At 33.1% G+C, this 21,592-nt stretch overlaps 2 protein-coding genes across 5 annotated transcripts in view; one reads left to right on the forward strand and one right to left on the reverse strand.

Annotated features, from left to right (window-relative positions):
• The window catches only part of Pura (Puratrophin-1-like), a 379,113-nt gene that overhangs the window by 27,698 nt on the left and 329,823 nt on the right, over positions 1-21,592 (reverse strand). The gene's annotated exons all lie outside the window — the stretch shown is intronic.
• Positions 5,136-20,325, forward strand: LOC142232649 (huntingtin-interacting protein 1-related protein-like). Its single transcript, XM_075303292.1, has 3 exons — positions 5,136-5,281; positions 11,087-11,499; positions 19,831-20,325. Exons 1-3 carry the CDS (start codon positions 5,249-5,251, stop codon positions 20,258-20,260), a joined length of 876 nt encoding a protein of 291 aa, XP_075159407.1. The 5' UTR covers positions 5,136-5,248; the 3' UTR covers positions 20,261-20,325.

The following is a 21,592-nucleotide window of genomic DNA, read 5'->3' on the forward strand; positions in this document are numbered from 1 at the left end:
ATTGGATAAAAACTACGATTTCTATAAGCCCAAGACCCAAATCGGGAGGTCGGTTTATATGGGGACTATATCAAAACCTGGACCGATATAGCCCATCTTCGAACTTGACCTGCCTGCAGACAAAAGACGAGTTTGTGCAAAATTTCAGCACGATTGCTTCATTATTGAAGACTGTAGCGTGATTACAACAGACAGACAGACAGACAGACAGACAGACGGACAGACGGACATCGTTATATCGTCTTAGAATTTCTCCCTGATCAAGAATATATATACTTTATATAGTCGGAAATCGATATTTCGATGTGTTACAAACGGAATGACAAACTTATTATACCCCCGTCACCATTCTATGGTGGTGGGTATAACAAGTAAGGAAAGTCTAAAGTCGGGCGGGGCCGACTATATTATACCCTGCACCACTTTGTTGATCTAAATTTTCGATATCACATCAGTCAAATTATTGGGGGCTATATATAAAGGTTTGTCCCAAATATATTTAAATATCACTCGATCTGTACAGAATTTGATAGACTTCTACAAAATCTATAGACTCAAAATTTAAGTCGGCTAATGCACTAGGGTGGAACACAATGTTAGTAAAAAAAATTAAATCTGAAGCAATTTTAAGGAAACTTCGCAAAAGTTTTTTTTATGATTTATCGCACGATATATATGTATTAGAAGTTTAGGAAAATTAGAGTCATTTTTACAACTTTTCGACTAAGCAGTGGTGATTTTACAAGGAAAATGTTGGTATTTTGACCATTTTTGTCGAAATCAGAAAAACATATATATGGGAGCTACATCTAAATAAGAACCGATTTCAACCAAATTTGGCACGCATAGCAACAATGCTAATTCTACTCCCTGTGCCAAATTTCAACTAAATCGGAGTTAAAAATTGGCCTCTGTGGTCATATGAGTGTAAATCGGGCGAAAGCTATATATGGGAGCTATATCTAAATCTGAATCGATTTCAACCAAATTTGGCACGCATAGCTACAATGCTAAATCTACTCCCTGTGCAAAATTTCAACCAAATTGAACTAAAACTCTGGCTATTAAAACCATATTAGTCCATATCGGGCGAAAGATATATATGGGAGATATATCTAAATCTGAACCGATTTCAATCAAATTTTGCACATTTGACTATACTACTAATTGTACTCCTAGTGCAAAATTTCAACCAAATTCGGCCAAAAATCTGGCTTCTGGGGCCATATAAGTCCATAGCGGGCGAAAGATATATATGGGAGCTATATCTAAATCTGAACCGATTGCAATCAAATTTTGCACACTTAACTATACGACATAGTGTTATGTTTGTACAAAATTTAAAGCAAATCGGTATAAAACTCTGGCTGCTGGATCCATATTAGTGCATATCGGGCGAAAGATATATATGGGAGCTATATCTAAATCTGAACCTATTTCTTCCAAAATCAATACGGTTCTATTCTGAACCAAATTAGGAACATTTGCCAAATTTGAAGGAGATTGGACTTAAATTGCGACCTAGACTTTGATCACAAAAATGTGTTCACAGACAGACGGACATGGTTATATCGACTCAGGGACCCACACTGAGCATTATTGCCAAAGACACCATGTGTCTATCTCGTCTCCTTCGGGGTGTTACAAACATATGCACTAACTTATAATACCCTGTTCCACAGTGTGGCGCAGGGTATAAATATGGGAAATATAAAGCTAGAGCAATTTTGATGCAATTGTACAACAGAGCATTTATGATTTATCGGGCGATACATATGTATTCGAGATATAGGACAATTTGATAATATTTATAATTTTTGCTACTCAGAAGTGGCGATTTTACAAGGATATTGGTTAAATCTCGCCAAGATATGTGGTCAATTGTGGGTTGTGATATATTATTTGGCCAATTCAGGCGATATTTCCACAGGTCGGAGCTTTATTTAAAATTCGACCATTCTGTGGAAAGTTTGGCATTACAGTGTGTATAATATGACTACGATATGGGGAAATCATCACAGAATTTTGTCTAAAATGTGGGTATTTTGGCCATATTAGATCAAAATGGCACACTTAAATAGCATATTAAATGTATTCTCTGTGGAAACTATCGAGTCAATTGGAGGAAACTCCCATTGACAATGGGTCTAAAATATGAAACATTCTACCATATTTCCCCTACTCTGGCGTACATATATATGGGAGCTGTTTATGCCAAACAGGACAACCCTACAATCTTCCCCTCATAATCAGATCCCTAAAATATTAATGAAAATATCCAGATACTCGAACTAAAAAAAGTACGATATATTTGACATTTATTAACGAAAATTTTTTTAATTCTTCACTAAACCATACCACCATCATCATTCAATTTGTTAGGTTCTTACTGATAAGAATCAATCGGAAAATAATGGCCTGTTCCTGTATATCGAACGAAAGCTTTCTTTCGTATTCCAAACGAAAGAAAATTGATTTTTGTTCTTTTATTTCGAAAGGCAAGTCACCTCATATTTTGTTGTCGAGTAATAAACGAACATATACAATAAGTGTCAAGAAAAAAGTAAAAGCATTGTTAACATTTGAATGAATTCTCAGGCCAAAAATTTAAAAATACTCATTTTTAATAATCAATGTATTCTCATACAAACGAATCGAACTTTCAAAAATAGAAATAGAAAAATAGAATTCATTCGAATTCGAGTGACTGCCTTTCTTTCGAACTGGTTTTCGTTCGATATACAGGAACAGGGCATAAATCTTGAATTCAAAAACCAAATCTAACTGCCTTGTTTTTCCTTCTTATTTCTCGGTTCATATGTTCATTGGGAACATATTCTCCTCGAATTCTTTTGGAGTTGCAAAGCCAATCGTCATCTGCTCTTTGTCTCATCCACCACTTCCCCCGTGCATCAACGGGAGCTATATCTTAATATGAACCGATTTTGACCAAATTTGACATGCATAGTTAGAATAATAATCCTGCTATCTCAGCAAAAAACGTGAATGGGAGAATAATTTTGGCATCCTTGGTCATATGTAAATCAGGCGAAAGATATACATATATGGGAGTTATATCTGAATCTGAACCAATTTCAACCAACCAATTTCACACTTAAAGATACTATTAAACGTACTCCTTATGCAAAATTTGAAGCAACTCAGGGCAAAACTCTGGCTTTTGAAGCCATATAAGGGCAAATCGGACGAAAGATATATATGGGAGCTATATTAAAATCTCAACCGATTTGAACTAAATTTGTGCAAAATTTGAAGCAAATCAGGGCAAAACTCTGGCTTTTTTTGCCCATATAAGTTCACATCGGACGAAAGATATATATGGGAGCTATATCAAAATCTGAACCTATTTGAACCAAATTTGGCACGCTTAACGATACCATTAAACGTACACCTGAAGCAAATCAGGGCAAACCTCTGGCTTTTGAGGCCATATTAATCGAAATCGGACGAAAGATATATATGGGAGCTATATCTAAATCTGAACCGATTTGGCTGATATTTTGCATATCTCACGAAAGCCCCAAAATATTTGGCTGCCTGAAATTTTGATAAAATACGTTGATAAATACGTCAATTATGACCAGATCGGTGATAAATATATATGCACCCTCAAAAAAAATCGCTTCTCTAACATATGTTCCAAACATATTTTGCAGGAAGCACATATATTATTGGATACTGCGAAACATTAATATGTTTGTTTTATGTGAGCATATTATATGTTTGGAAGCATTTTGAGTCCAAAAATAGTATATGCTTGGAAGAATTCTCAAAGAAGATTGCGCTCATTCCCTCACATAATTTTCACTTCCACGAAATTTTTGAGTTCTTCGCATCTTTTTCTGTAATATAAATATGCTGTTTTTTTTTCAAATGTCTATTCTCTTGGTTCCGAATGTCTATTCTCTTTATTCCGAATACTCATTCTAATATTCAAATTAAATAATATTTAGACTTAAGCATATTAAATTGTTGGCCTTATCATGAAACAGTTTTCCGAAACAACATATAAGCGGTTTCACAGAAATTGCTCTTATTTCATTCTCGCTGTGTTATGTTGATATCTTTTTATTCAACCCTCCCGGTTTCCATCTCTATTCCTTTCTCTATACTAACTCTCTCTCTCTCTCTCTCTGTCGCTCTCTGAATAAAGTATCACAACATATATATTTTTACTCGAAATGTGTAAATTTATATATGTATACATTCACACATATTATTTTTATGAAACATTCATGCCCCAAACATAATATATTGTAACATATTAACATATGTGTCCCAAACATTTTGTGTTAGTTTAGGAACATTACATGTTTGCACTTAAATATATTGTGTTTAAAAATTGTGCCCGAAACACATTTTGTTTATATAGGAACATATGAAAAACATATTTTTCTAACAGTGTGGCAGTTATATCTAAATCTGAATCGATTTTTTTCAAAATCAATAGCTATTGTCTTTGAGCCAATGTAGAACTCTGTGCCAAATTTGAGGACGATCGGACTTAAACTGCGAGCTGCACTTTGCACACAAAATTACATATACAGACAGACGGACATCGCTAAATCGACTCAGAATTTAATTCTAAGACGATCGGTATATTAAACGATGGGTCTCGGACTTTTCCTTCTTGGCGTTAGATACAAATGCACAAACTTATTATACCCTGTACCACAGCAGTGGTGAAGGGTATAAAAAAAACACATCTTTTTAAGTTTTTCTTTATTTTAATGATAAAAAGCCTTACTTAGGACACAAATTTCAAAATTTTGTGTCCTAAATTTAATGACAAAAATATTAAAGCAAAGATTACAAATTTTCATTTGATTAAAATGACTTTATTTTAAAAAAAATTATCCTTAGTGTTGTGTAAATTACATGCCCTAAAATTAAGGCTGCATAATCCTCCATATTAGGACAATATTTTGTTCAGTGTAGGAGCAAACATATACCAAAAAGTGATGTTAATAGAGTATTGGTAAATTTTTCCTAGAATTATATTCAAAACGAAATGGTGTAATACTATCAGATAAACTTCAAAACGATAAGAAAGATAGTACGAAAAAACAATAACATTAAAAAAATTTTAGTTAATACGATTTGTCAGAGAACAATGCTATTTCAGTTTGCCAATTACTGCTGTGCCTTTAACAGACATCGAAATTGTGATACCGACTTTCTACCTAATTATATATAAAATACGAAATTAATTTCGTGAAGAAATACAATGCTTGAAAGCAAAAAAGATATTGAGCAATTGGTAATTGGCGAGATTATTTTTTTATTATTTATTAGGAATTGTGATTGCTATTTAAAGAGTGATGGAAACTATAATGGACAAGTATATACGGCCGTAAGTTCGGCCAGGCCGAAAATCCACCATGGATTGCGTGGAAACATCTACTAAAGACTGTCATACACAATCGAATTACTTGGGTACTTACCGATGGCAAGGTATCTTAAAAATTCTTAACATCGTCTTCTAAATAAATTGTACACTGAAAAAACAGTGAACCCACCAGGAAGAAAACTTTCGGTTAATTTTAGAAAATTTTGAATATTTGTAGAAAAATTTAACTAAACAGTATTACAAACGTTGGCATCACGCCGATGTCATAAAAATAAGTAAATATTTTTCGACAAATTCAAGAAAATTTTTTAGACATAACTAAGTTCTTTCACTTTTTAAAGAAAATTTTGTAGTTTGAAGAAAAAACTTGGAGTTCAAAATTGCAAGAATGTCTTTAGTGACATACGAAGTTCATGATGGACGCATTTTTGGTAAAATTTACAAATTTAAAGAAATTCTGAACTATTTTGTGGAAGACACAAATTTAGTTCATCTTTATGCTTCATTTGAGTATATTTTTTTCCCAGGGTTTAGTTAGTTTAACTAACGTACACAAAAAATTATTAGAGTAAAGAAAACTTTCTCCAAACATAATATTTCTATGAACTAAAATAAAGTTAAATTGGCTTTAGTGAAATAGAGAGTTCACTTTTTTTTTGAGTGTAAATTAGTCCATACGTGTTAATATTGGACACAAAAGGTATATATAAGTAAGTCTACAAATAATTACGAACTGATATGGACTTTTGCGCGGTAATTAGAGAGCCACAACTGAAATATGGGGGTCGCTTTATATGGGGGCTATATGCAATTATGAACCGATACGGACCAATTTTTGTGCGATTGGGCATCGAGTTTGGTGATGGATATATATCGGATGAAATTTGCTGCTCCAAGAGGCTCCAAAACCAAATCAGGTGATCAGTTTATGTGGGGGCTATATATGATTATGGACCGATATATACCAATTTTGTTAAAGACCCTATACTAACACCATGTACAAAATTTCAACCGGATCGGATGAATTTTGAAAAGGCTCCGCAGGTCAAATTTGGAGATCACTTATAATTATGGGGGGCTATATATAATTATGGACCGATATGGCGTGAATCACGTGAGTCGTGAACAAAATCCAAAGCAACTCTCGTGAATGTGCGTGAATGGGACTAAAACAAATGTGTCGTGCGTGAGCGTGCGTGAGACATAAAGTAAGTTCGTGAATACAATTTCTGCAAAATCACGCTCACGAAAAAAATCAAGATTTAATTCACACTCGTATGATAACTGAAATTAGTTTAGCTCTCGAACTATATTTTATTTTTGAATTTTGTTACCTTTGGTGATTTCCGTTTGGAAAATGTCGTGAGACTCGTGAATTTATCGTGAATCATGCGTGAGCGTGCGTGAGTACTGGTTTTCATTTCGTGAATGTGCGTGAGTGTGAGTGAAATTTCAGTCACGCACACACCTCTAATTATGGACCAATTTTGGAATGGTTGTTAAAGACTACCAAATTTCTACCGGATCGTATGAAATTTGCTCCTCCAAGAGGCTCCGGAGGTCAAATCTGGAGATCGGTTTATATGGGGGCTGTATATAATTATGGACCGATATGGACCAATTTTTTCTTGGTTATTAGAGACCACATACTAACACCACCTACCAAATTTCAGCCGAATCGGATGAAATTTGCTCTCTTAGAGCCTCCGCAAGCCAAATTTGGGGATCGGTTTATATGGGGGCTATATATAATTATGGACCGATATGGACCAATTTTTGCATGGTTGTTAGAGACCATATACTAACACCATGTACCAAATTTCAGCTAGATCGGATGAAATATGCTTCTCTTTGAGGCTCCGCAAGCCAAATCTGAGGGTCCGTTTATATGGTGGCTATACGTAAAAGTGGACCGATATGGCCCATTTGCAATACCATCCGACCTACATCAATAACAACTACTTGTGACAAGTTTCGAGTCGATAGTTTGTATCGTTTTGAAGTTAGCGTGATTTCAACAAACGGACGGACGGACATGCTTAGATCAACTCAGAATTTCACCACGACCCAGCATATATATATTTTATGGGGTCTTAGAGCAATATTTCGATGTGTTACAAACGGAATGACAAAATTAAATGTAGGTTTATTTTAGAAAATTTTAACTAAAATAGTTTTCTTATTGCAACATGTTACAAATAAGTTAATACTTTTTGTCAAATTGAAGAAAATTTTTTAAAAATAATTAATTTTTTTCTGTTGTTTAAGAAAATTTCATATGTTGGAAGAAAAAATTGGATTTAAAAATTGTTAAAATGTCTTTAGCGCTGTACGAAGTTCGAGACAGGTACAATTTTAGTAAAATTTACTCATTTGAGAGACTTATGAACTCAACTTAAGCAAACTTCTGCCATTTTAGGAAAATATGAACTATTTTATGTTTTAGTAAAATTGTGCACTATATTTGTATACAACTTTTTTTCTTATTTTTAATTCACGCCATTAAAGTTAGAAAAAAAATATTCAAATAAGGAACATTTACTCATATTGTGCAAAATTTAACTAAAATCAACTTATATGTTTCGTGTATACTGTAATTCAATGTAACTTAAGTTAAAATAATATTGTAAGTGGAAATGTTTTATGGTGTTTATTATAATGTGATTTTATTTAATAGACGAACTCCCCTGAAGAAGACAACAAAAATTGTCGAAACGTTGGGAACAATGCAATAAAAAAGTCTTTTTATTTGCGGAAAACAACCTTAGGTCTGATAGCTTAATTAGATGGGAAAATTTTGAAACTAATAAACGGACCAAAAATAATAATCAATCAACTAATCTTCATGAACTAAAATAAAGTTCAGTTGGCGTTAGAGCCCCTTTTTTCTGGGTGTACGGTTTTCATTAAAGTATTATTTGTTCCAATTGAATGATTCGATTCAAAATTTGACGTCTGTAAGTCAATTAGTTTGTGAGATAGAGCGTCTTTTGTGAAGCAACTTTTGTTATTGTGAAAAAAATGGAAAAAAGGAATTTCGTGTTTTAATAAAATACTGTTTTCTGAAGGGAAACAATTCGGTGGAAGCAAAAACTTGGCTTGATAATGAGTTTCCGGACTCTGCCCCATTGAAATCAACAATAATTGATTGGTATGCAAACTTCAAGCGTGGTGAAATGAGCACGGAGGGCGGTGAACGCAGTGGACGCCTGAAAGAGGTGGTTACCGACGAAAACATCAAAAAAATCCACAAAATGATTTTGAATGACCGTAAAATGGAGTTGATCGAGATAGCATATTTCGTCCACACTATCGCTGTCCAATTCTCCAGATGTCAATCCGATATGCTTATCTATTTAAGCCATTGTAGTGAGCAAGATAACAAATGCAATAAAGAAAGTCATTACATGGGAATTGATCAAAATACCGGCTGATTACGACGTATATTCATACAGCTTGCAACTCGATTTTTAACAATTCAGAGCAATAGTCCAGACAAATAGTAATAATACCGGGCAAAATGTAACCCACATATAAAACGATCTCCAGACATGTCTTCCTGAGTATCCTGGAGGAGCGGATTTCATCCGATCTGGTTGAAATTTGGTATGTGATCTTAATATGTAGTATACACTCTCTAATAATCACGCAAATATCAATGTCAATATCGGTTCATAATTATATAGCCAGCACACTGAAAAAAAATATTGTCTTAAGGTAAAGATTTCATGTCCTTAAAATACGAATGCGAATGTTGCTTAGCAAAGAAGGTGTATTTCTCTGCTACAAAGTTTTTTTTTTCTTGTCCAAAAGTCGGTAAACCTTTCAATGAAGTCCGATTCACTTAACTCGGGCTCAGTGGTCACTTCCTATTGAGAAATTGTATCGGAATCTGGAATAAAAAATTAAATAGTTTTGGACCTTTCAAATCCCCAGGACCTGATGGAATTACTCCAGAGGAGTTACAAACAGTGACTGACAGAATTATCCTGTGGTTGTCGGCGATACCGCATTTCATGAACTAGTCACCTTTATTGAAAGCTCACTATCTGCCAACGAATACACAATTGGGGCCTTTCTAGACATCGAAGGGGCATTCAATAACATCCATCCGAGCTCGTTATTAAATGGATTGCCAACTCTGAATGTTGAGCAATGAATACTTAGGCTGTTGGACCAACTTCTAACGAAGCGACGGATTTCAGCCACACTAGGACAAGAAAACATTCAAAGGTATGTGAACAGAGGCACTCGTCAAGGAGGAGTTTATAATTTCAGGCAAATCGGTTAAAAACTACGGTTTGTAGAAACTCAAGGAGTTAAATCGGGAAATCGGTCTTATGGGGGCTATTCTAAAAACATGAACGGATACACACAATATTCAGCATATCTAAATGTTCTAGACTCCAAAACGGAGGGCCGGTTTAAAAGGGGGCTATATCAAAAACTGTACCGATACCCAATATATTCGTCACAACTATTTATGATCCTAAAAAACCTCCAGATTTTAAATTTCAGGCAAATTGGACACAAACTACGGTTTCTAAAAGTCCAAAAGAGCAAACTCGGGAGATCGGTCTAGAGTTCTCATTTCAGGCAAATTGGATAAAAACTACGGTTTCTACAAGCCCAAGAAGTAAACTCAAGAGATCGGGGAATATACCAAAACATGGACCAATATACGCCATTTTCGGCACACGTATTTGTGGTTCTACAATACCTCTAGAATTCCAATTTCAGGCAAATTGAATAAAACCTACGGATTCTAGAAGCCCAAGAAGTAACATTGGGTGATCGGTCTATATAAGGGCTATATAAAAATATGGACCGATACTCACCATTTTCGATACTTACCATGCCTAAAAAATGTCTAGATTTTGGGCAAATTGGATAAATATTACGGTTTCTATAAGCACACAACCCCTAATCGGGAGGTCGGTTTATATGAGGACTATATCCAAACCTGGGCCGATATAGCCCATCTTCGAACTCTACCTGCCTGCAGACAAAAGACGAGTTTGTGCAAAATTTCTGCACGATTGCTTCATTATTAAAGACTGTAGCGTGATTACAACAGACGGACAGATGAACATGTTAATACCGTCTTAGAATTTCTCCCTGATCAAGAATATATATACTTTATATAGTCGGAAATCGATATTACGATGTGTTACAAACGGAATGGCAAACCTATTATACCCCCATCACCATTCTATGGTGGTGGGTATAAAAATGAATCAAAAGAACTTCCTGTGTAGTTAAAATGAAGAACATCTTTGGGAGGACATTTTTGGAAATGCTTTTAAATTTGTGGCTGTAGAAGAACTTCCAAATTTGTTTGCTGGGAAGCGATATATGCGTTTAGAATGCATATTTTGGAGATACCTCAATCAGAGTGGCGAAAGGGAATATTTTGAAAAAGTGATTTTTTATTATTAATATTTGTTTTGTTCTCGAAATATAAAAGGCGGTCCTCGTAATTACGTATCGGCTATTCTATATATGGTATTTGGTAGAAATTTTTACGCAATCTTTTGTAGGGTGGTGGGTATATAAGATTCGCCCTGGGCCAATTTTTACCTTAAATACACATTTGTTTTCATTTGAAAATTTAAGTCTAAGAGTGATATTTAGCTTTGTATCTCATTTATTTGTATCCATTCAAAATATATACTGATTAAGAAATTATTTTATTTCTCTTTATCGAACGAACAGAAAAAATGGCTAAAGAAATGTATCTGTCCCAAAGAAGAACCATTTGATGCGACACTTGCTCGATCGATCATTTTAAAAACATATGAAATAAAAGGTGCTCATCCCATATGGCATAGGGCTGAGAAACTCGAGCTTAAATGCAATAAATTTGCAATGTGGAAATTCTGTGTACTCATTCATAAAATCTTACATGATGGTCATCATCAAGTTCTACAGGATAGCACATCATATCGAGAACAATTACAAGCCTATTTCAACTTTTGGTCAGCGCAAACAAGTGATCCTAGTATGAGAGAATGTGTTCTTCAATATTGTAATGTTTTGCATAGTAAAATTTTGTTTCATCAGACATATCCACGTATAAAATCAAATTTCGGAATTGATTATGATCTTGTTTTCGATGTGAATTCATAGTAAGTATGAATATTTGATGCTAATATTTAGGACGAAAAAGACTGTTTTTCATATGTTTGGTTGTGAAATGTATATGTTTGAAACTCAAATTTTAAACACAATATTTTTAAGTGCAAGCATACAATGTTCATAAACTAGCATAACATGTTTGAGACATATATGTTAATATGTCAGAACATATTATATTTGCGACATAAAATGTTTGTAAACATAATATGCTTGGATGCAAACATATATTTATTTTGAAATGTTTTTCGAAAGAGAGAGTATGCTGCAAAAGAATGTAAGTAACAAATTGGCGACTTAAAAATATATATATATATATATATATATATATATATATATATATATATATATATATATATATATATATATATATATATATATATATATATATATATATATATATATATATATATATATATATATATATATATATATATATATATATATATATATATATATATATATATATATATATATATATATATATATACAAAGAAACTTTCATTAAAATTGTTTTTACCAGTGTATGCCTAAGGTGAAACACAATATGTTTGAAAACTACAAACAATACTTTGTTTGGACCAATCCTGAAAATATATATGCTTGAAGCAAAATGTGTTCGGGGTATATGTTACAGAAGCGATTGTTTTTGAGGGTATACACAGCCAATCCGAAATAAAATACTAACGTCATAAATGTACAGTCGAATTCTTTAAGTCTGGATACAGACAGAGAAGAAATATGATGGCCTCTAGAGAAAAATGTTATTTCTGGACGCAACCATGTTATTTTCGCAGACGTTATGATTTTGACAACCATTTTATGCTTGAGGAACACCCAGAAAAAAGTGACCCCTTCTTTAAGTTAAAATGAACTCATTGTGAAGAAAGTTGAACTTCGTATAGCGCCAAAGACATTTTTATTTTTTTGAACGATGTGATTTTAATTGAAATTAGGTAGAAGGCATTCCATATATTAGTTAACATTTTCCTATATTTATGTACCCTTATACAGAATGACAAAATTTAACTGAATTGAATTCATATATGGATTGATGTTATTGAACTTTTTTCATTCATTGGAACAAATCTTACATATTTGTGGTATTTTTTTACTTCAAACTTAGAACTGCTTACCTTCGTTTTTAAATACAATTTTATTTATTTATATAGGCAATTTTTTCTTCAATAAAATACACGTTTTATTAATATATTAAATATATTTGTTAAGAATCAACAGCATCAACTGGCTTTGAAATACTAGTTTATTATTCCACTATTTACATTTTCCATGTAATGTCATCAACTGTAAAACGCATTTTTTCTTCTTCTTGTACCTTTCACTTTTAATAAGTTGCTGCGTAACGATTTTGTCCTCCTTATACAATTTCAATCTCTACAAGTATAAAAATAATACCTACATAAACCATTTTTTTTCCCAAAAGGTTAGCGTCACTGAATGTTACCTGTTAATTGAAGTTCCAAAATGAAGACGAATGAGGGGTTGTTATTCTGTTTTCTTTCTTTATACACCATCGCGAACATATTTTTTTCTCACTAATTTAAAATAACAAATATTTTATATATTTTGTTTGTTATTTATTACATTATTTTACTATATTATTTTTTGGAGCAACTGCAGTTTATGGGCCCCTCACCGAATTACTTAAAATTAATATATGTTGTGTCATTCGGTGAGCTGATTCCAACAAAGTGCGTATAAAAGTGCATTGAATAAGCTTTCATATGATACCAAGTTTGTCTAGATTGGGTAAAAAACAAAAGAGATATATCAAGTTTTTATTGACCCTTTGGAGGGCTATATCTCAAGACCCGGGTCCTTCCCCGGGTATGGGTCACTTTGTTGGAATCAGCTCACCGAATGACACAACATATATTAATTTTAAGCAATTCGGTGAGGGGCCCATAAACTGCAGTTGAGCCTATTTTTTTAACAATCCCTCCGTATACCATAACAACGCGATTCCAACTAAAAACACAACCCACGCGCAAACATATCGATTACACAGGTATCGATTACAGGCAGATAAAAGAAATATAGGAAAATTTCCTATATTCTAACAAGTGTGTTTCCTTAAGTTTTGAAAGGGTTGAATACTTCTTAGTATGAATGAACTAAAATATTTTTCTATGCCAAGTGTTATTCGTATGTATGATAAAGCTTTCTATAAAAAGGAAGTCACACTTATCATTTTATAAGAAATTCTACTTGGTGTTATTTCATATTTTGGTTTTTTTCGAATGCTTTGTTATCAGTGAATAAAATTTTCTTGTTCAGTAGTAAATTCTTATACCCAGCGAAGAAAACCGTATTAGTAAAATTCTATGCGTTATTCTAGTTAATGAACTATTCCTAACTGCTTTCAGTTTAGGATTTTTTTACTAAAGCAAGTAAATTTTATTATTTAAAAAAAATTTAAGTTAATGGAAATAAATTGGCTAAACTAAATTGATGAACATTTTTTTCCTTTAGTTCCGAAAGCATTTTTTTCTGGGTGAAGCAAATTTTTTGCAGCACAAATTTGTAACAATTCGCTCTAGACGTCATCATATTTCTTCTCTGCCTGTATCCAGACTCAAAGAATTTGTCTGTACTTTTCACTAGGACAATCGCGAAATATTGGAAAAAAATAAATAAAATATTCAAAAGTCCTCGAGCTTGAAAAAACATTAATTTATTATTATAGCAAAAAAGGTGGAAGAAAATCAAAGAATAATATTTTCACAATATTAACAAAATGTGTCATTAGATTTATATTTTTATACCCTCCTCCATGGGTCGTGGCGAAAATCTGAGTCGATCTAGCGATGTCCGCGCGTCCGTCCATCTGTTGAAATCCGAACGCAACAAGCTATCCATTTGAAACTTAGCTCCAGTATTTATTACACAGAAAGAAAATTTCATTAAAATTGAGCAAACGAAATTTTTTCATTTACACATTGAACAATCTCAAATCTCATTAAGACAAAGGAACTGCTCATAAATAGTATCAAATAATTCGTTATGTAATAGAAAAATCGTTACAATAACGAAAAGATTCACGGTATTTATGAAATTGTTTCGTTGGCTCAAATTCAATGACACATTTCATTAATATTACGAAGCTTTTTCTACCAGTGCATTGATATAGGTCGGATGGTATTGCAAATGATGCACATCGTACAAGGGCCAAAGCTGGAGGTCGCGATGTTACGTAGGCGATGTTAGTATATGCTCTCTAACAACCATCCAAGAATTGCTCTATATCGGTTCATAATTATATATAGCTCTCATATAAACAGACCCCCCAGATTCGATTTCCGAAGCTTCCTGGAGGTGCAAATTTCATCCGATCCAGTTGAGATTTAGTACGTGGTGTTAGTATGTGGCCTCTATCCACCATGCAAAAATTTGACCATATCGGACTATAATTATATGTTATATAGCCCTCATATAAACCGATCCCCAGATTTGATTTCTACACGCTCACAAAAAATCGCTTCTGTAACATATACTCCCAAACATATTTTGCTTCAAGCATATACATTTTTGGGTATTGCCCAAACATTTATATGTTTGATCTCTTCCAATATATAATATGTTTGAAAGCATATTGGTCTAAACAATATATGTTTGGGTAGTCTAAGTTCCAAACATTTTGTATTTTGGCATCCAAATTCAATAATGTTGTCTTCCAAAAAACAATATGCTATTATGTGAACATATAATATGTTTGGAAGCATTTTGCACCCAAAAATATTATATGCTTAAAAAAAATTCTCCCAAACAATATTGTGCTCAAAATTTTATTTATTTATTTATATATTTACAATCATAATGAATTATGAAAATAAACAGGTAATATAGGTGCTAACAACATAGGTTTTCGACCTGAATGCTCAAAATTTTGTTTCTGCCCAATTGTATATTCCCCCACATCTTTCTCACTTCCACAAGATTTTTTAGTTCTTAGCACCTTTTTCTGTAATACAAACATTGTAGAAGAAATTATTCAATTGTATGATTTTTTTTATTTTAATTTTACCTTTTGCCGGACGGGGATTCGAACAGCGGACCACACAGTTTGTAAGGATCAAAGAAGTAGCTGATCAATTGCCCAAGGAAAAATAAAATGTTAATTTTGTAATAACAAGCAACAACCACCAACTTAATTCAATATCGCTCCCTGTTAAATAGCGCTCCAAGCTACTAAACACATATATGTTTATAGGCTATTTCTAAATTAATATATGTTTGCATCCAAGCATATTATATTTACAAACATTTTATGTCCCAAACATAATATGTTCTAACATATTAACATATATGTCCCAAACATGTTATGCTAGTTTATGAACATTATATGCTTGCACTCAAAAATATTGTGTTTAAAAATTTGTGTTCCAAACATATAATGTTTATAGCCAAACATATGAAAAACAGTCTTTTTCATCCGTGTAGAGCTTCCAGGAGGTACAAATTTCATTCGATCCGGCCGATGGTAGTATAAGCTCTCTAACAACCATACAAAAATTGGTCCATAATTATATACAGCTCCCATATAAACCGATCCCCAGATTTTACTTCTTGAGCGTCCTGGAAAAGCAAATTTCATCCGATACCATTCAAATTGGGTACGTGATGTCACTATATGCTTTCTACTAATCATGCAAAAGTTGGTCCATATCGGTGCATCGCTTCTTTAATATATGTTCCAAACATATTTTGCAGGAAGCACATATATTATTGCATACTGCCGAAACATTAATATGTTTGTTTTATGTGAACATATTATATGTTTGGAAGCATTTTGAGCCAAAAATATTATATGCTTGGAAGAATTTTTCCCAAACACGATTGTGCTCATTCCCTAACATACTCGTAATTTTCACTTCCACGAAATTTTTTAGTTATTGGCACCTTTCTCTGTAATACAAATAATGTTGAAAAAATTATTCACTTTTATAAATTTTTTAAATTTTACCTTTCGCCTGCACGGAGAATCGAACCGAGGACCATACAGTTTGTAAGCCAACACACTATCCACTGGGCTACGTAGCTGTTATAGTCACCAGTAGATAATTATCGTTTTAAGTTCCATTTATATAGCATAGTTTGCAGCGCCCACGAGCCTATGCAAACATAACATTATTTAACAGAAACATACATTTGTTTGCCACGTGGAACAGTGGTTAGCATGTCTGCCTTGCATGCAAAGGGTCGTGGGTTCAATCCCTGCTCCGACCGAACATTTTTTTTTGTTTTTTTTTAATTTACACATTTATATTTATACTATATTAATTTTTTTAAATGAAACTTCGAAATGTGCGTTATTAAAGATTTATAGTCAGTAACAGTGCTTGATATAAACGAAATTGACTGATTTTTGGATAAAATATTATTTTTTATTGCAAAAATAACAATCTTGTAATAAAAAACTGTTTTTGTACAAAACTTTAAAATTTGGAAGGAATTCAAAAGCTAACAAAAGAAGAACGTGGAGTCGAGTATAAACATACATACATAATTTTATAATATTAACATAAATTTATTTAGGAGTGAACAGTTTTTTACTAGCATTTAACATCATCGCTCTAAAATTCCTTTTATTTTTCTTTAATAATTCATTTTAAAGAAAATAAACTTTTTAAATTGTTTTAGCTGTAAAACTCGAACTTAATGCCCGCTTTTATATTTGTCAACTCCTCGTGGACTACTTTTTAATAAAGAGGAACTAAAGTTTGTTTTTTACATTTTACTGTGTAATTTTTCACTATTTCCTCCTTATTTCATTTTACTGTCCCAACTCTATTTTTATGAAGACCCCTGATTTCTTTTAATGAACCAAGAAAAAATTGTGCCAAAATGATAAACAAAACACATGTCCACACATACATAAAATGGTGCTCTCAAGGCGAAAACATATGCTGTTTGTTTTTCAAATGTCTATTCTCTTGGTTCCGAATGTCTATTCTCTTTATTCAAATTAAATAATATTTAGACTTAAGCATATCAAATTTTTGGCCTTATCATAAAACAGTTTTCCGAAACAACATACAAGCGGTTTCACAGAAATTGTTCTCTTTTGACTCTTTTGCTGTGTTATATTGATATCTTTCGTCAACTCTCCCGGTTTCCATCTCTATTTCTCTCTATACTCTCTCTGTCGCTTTGAATAAAATATCACAACATATGTATGTTTAGTCGAAATTTGTAAATTTATATATGTTTGTATTCACACATATGATTTTTATGAAACATTCATGCCCCAAACATAATATATTCTAACATATTAACATAGATGTCCCAAACATTTAGTGTTAGTTTAGGAACATTACATGTTCGCACTTAAATATATTGTGGTTTAAAATGGTGCCCGAAACACATTTTATTTATATCGGAACATATGAAAAATATATTTTTCTAACAGTGTATTAGCCCCCATATAAACCAACCACCTTATATCATGCGACCTTTTTGGTACATATTTACGGGAGTCTTGTCACAATACGAGCAGAAATGTCTAATATTGGGAGCTATAGTTCATTTTGCACCAAAAGAGTTAGTATGCTACTAATATTGAGTCCATTATTAAAAAAGAGGAAATCGGTCAATTAGTTGTGGGTAATAAATCCAAATTTGTAAAAATCGGACAATATTATTATGTAAGAGCTACATGTAAGTCTAAATACGATCAGCTAGTACATCAAAATATGAGATATGAATAACATAGGTTAATAAATAAGAGTATTATGGTCAAATATGACAAAATCGAGCGATGCATATATATGGGACCTATATATAAATCTGAACCAATTTGTATAATATTTTGCAGGTATGATTGATACCACAGAAGGTTACCTTGTATAAAATTTGAGTACGATCAGTTAATAAATGAGGCCCCTTTGGTCAAAAATAAGGTTTTTAGGGACAAATTTTTCAAAATCGGGCGATACATATATATGGGAGCTATATCTAAATTTGAACCGATTTCGATGAAATTTCGCACATACAGTTAGAGCTATAGTAGATTACATTAAGCCAACTTTGAGTACTATCGGTTGATAAATAAGGGTTTTACGGCCAAATTTGGCAAAATCGGGCGATACATATATATGGGAGCTATATCTAAATCTGAGCTGATTTCGATTATTTTTAGCACATATTGTCAGTACCATAAAATATTAGAGTAAGCCAAGTTTGAGTAAGATCGCTTAATAAATAAGGTTTTTATGGCCAAATTTGGGAAAATCGGGCGATACATATATATGGGAGCTATATCTAAATCTGAACCGATTTCGATGAAATTTTGCAAACTTAAAGGGTGATGAAAAAGTGTACTATGCACAAAATTTGATGACGATCGGTTTGTAAAAAAGCGCAACGTGACTCCATTTGTCGAAATCGGGCGATACATATATATGGGAGCTATATCTAAATTTGATCCGATTTCTTCCAAATTCAATAGCGTTCGTCCTTGTTCCCAAAAAACACCCTGTACCAAATTTCATCCAAATCGGTTAATAATTGCGACCGGAATCCTGTCAACAACAAATACATGGACAGACGGACGGACCGACGGTAGGCACATTTTTTGACCGATCAAACTTATTATACCCTGACCACTATGTGGTTTAGGGTATAAAAATTTCCATTAATATTATGAAATGCTCCGTTATTAACTATAAAATTCCTTACAATAACGAAACATTTCGTTAATACTACGAAGCTTTTTCTATTAGAGTATGAGGTTTATATTAAACAAGAAGGACATTTGGGCAGTTATCATAATTAATTTACAATACATGCACCATATAATACATCCCAATTTCTTTCAGCCTGTTTTGTTTCACTCGAGCTGAAATCTCTAATGTACACAAAGAAAATTTCATTAAAATTAACTGATCAAACATTTTTTGTCATAACGAAAAATGCTCAATAATAGTATGAAATGCTCCGTTATTTATTAATTGCTACAATTAACTTTTTAATCAAATTAGAAACATTAAGTCACTTACGTAAATGATTGAAATTTTTAATTGAATCAATTAAAAAATTCATTGATTTTTGTCACCAACATCAATTAAATTTGTAATTGATTCAAATCAAATAATTTTTTTTAACCAAATATTATTTCTACCCCCAATTAAAACTGTGATTCACACTATAATTTTCGTGATTGATATTTCAATTAAAAAATTAATTAGATCAATTAATTTCTTGATCAAATTTTTTTGTGTGTATGAACAGTTATCATAAACAATTTACAATAAATGCACCACGTAACCCACCCTAATTTCTTTCACCTTTTTTCTTCTTTATAGTTTCGAACTTTGTTTGGATATGTGCGATTATCTGGAAAATTTACTGAAATTACAACGTGCCATATTCACAAACCTGGCAGTTCATAACATCATTGCCGAGTCCAAAAAAGGTCAATGTCGTTCGATGGCATTAGTAACTATAATTGAGGAATGTGATGTCTTGTATCACAATACTTTAGAAATATTACAAATCCTACATATGCAGCTATCTCCAGAAGTTACTTCCGACATAAGGGAACGATTCAGCAAAGTCCTCTGTGATGAATTAAGAAATTTCTTCGATTATGCCCGCAGCTTCGAGTCATTGTCAAAATCTGTGGAAATACCAAAAATACCTATGGATTTACCTAATTTATTTGATGCCATTCCAGCGGTATGCTATAGTCATGAGCCAAGTGCACCGTTTATAATGGATTTGGAAGATTATTAAGTAAAATTTGAAAACGTTAAGTTTGTTAGTAATATTTTAATATAAATACAAAATTATTCATTAAACTCAGAAGTATTCAATATCAAAACAAGTATATACGGCCGTAAGTTCGGCCAGGCCGAATCTTATGTACCCTCCACCATGGATTGCGTAGAAACTTCTACGAAAGACTGTCATCCACAAATTTCAACTCACATGGTTGTTAAATATCATATGCTACCACCACGTACCAAATTTCAACCAGATCGGATGAATTTTGCTTCTCGAAAAAGCACCGGAGGTCAAATCTGGGGATCGGTTTATATGGGAGCTATATATTATTATGGAACCAATTCCTACATGGTTGTTGGATACCCTATACTAACATCACGTACCAAATTTCAACCGAATGGGAAGAATTTTGCTCTTCCAAGGTGCTCCGGAGGTCAAATCTGGAGATCGGTTTATATGGGGCCTATATATAATTATAGACCGATATCGACCAATTTTTGCATGGGTGTTTGAGGCCATATATTAACATCACGTACCAAATTTCAACTGAATTAGATGAATTTTGGTCTTCCAAGAGGGTCCGGAGGTCAAATCGGGGGATCAGTTTATATGGGGGCTATATATAATTATGGACCGATATGGACAAATTTTTGCACGGTTGTTAGAGACCATATACTAACACCATGTACCAAATTTCAGCCGGATCGGATGAAAATTGTTTCTCTTAGAGGCTCTGCAATCCAAATCGGGGGATCGGCTTATATGGGGGCTATATATAATCATGCACCGATGTGAACCAATTTTTGCATGGTTGTTAGAGACCATATACTAACACCATGTACCAAATTTCAGCCGGATCGGATGAAATTTGCTTCTCTTAGAGGCCTTGCAAGCCGAATTTGGGGGTCCGTTTATATGGGGGCTATACGTAAAAGTGGACCGATATGGCCCATTTGCAATACCATCCGACCTACATCAATAACAACTACTGGTGCCAAGTTTCAAGTCGATAGCTTGTTTCGTTCGGAAGTTAGCGTGATTTCAACAGACGGACGGACGGACGGACATGCTCAGATCGACTCAGAATTTCACCACGACCCAGAATATATATACTTTATGGGGTCTTGGAGCAATATTTCGATGTGTTACAAACGGAATGACAAAGTTAATATACCCCCCATCCTATGGTGGAGGGTATAACATTCATTATACCCTTCACCACTACTGTGGTACAGGGTATAATATGTTTGTGCATTTGTATGTAACGCCAAGAAGGAAAAGTCTAAGACCCATCTTTTAGTATACCGATCGTCTTAGAATTAAATTCTGAGTCGATTTAGC

This window comes from Haematobia irritans, chromosome 4, assembly GCF_050003625.1.
Source record: "Haematobia irritans isolate KBUSLIRL chromosome 4, ASM5000362v1, whole genome shotgun sequence".
Lineage (NCBI taxonomy): Eukaryota > Metazoa > Arthropoda > Insecta > Diptera > Muscidae > Haematobia > Haematobia irritans.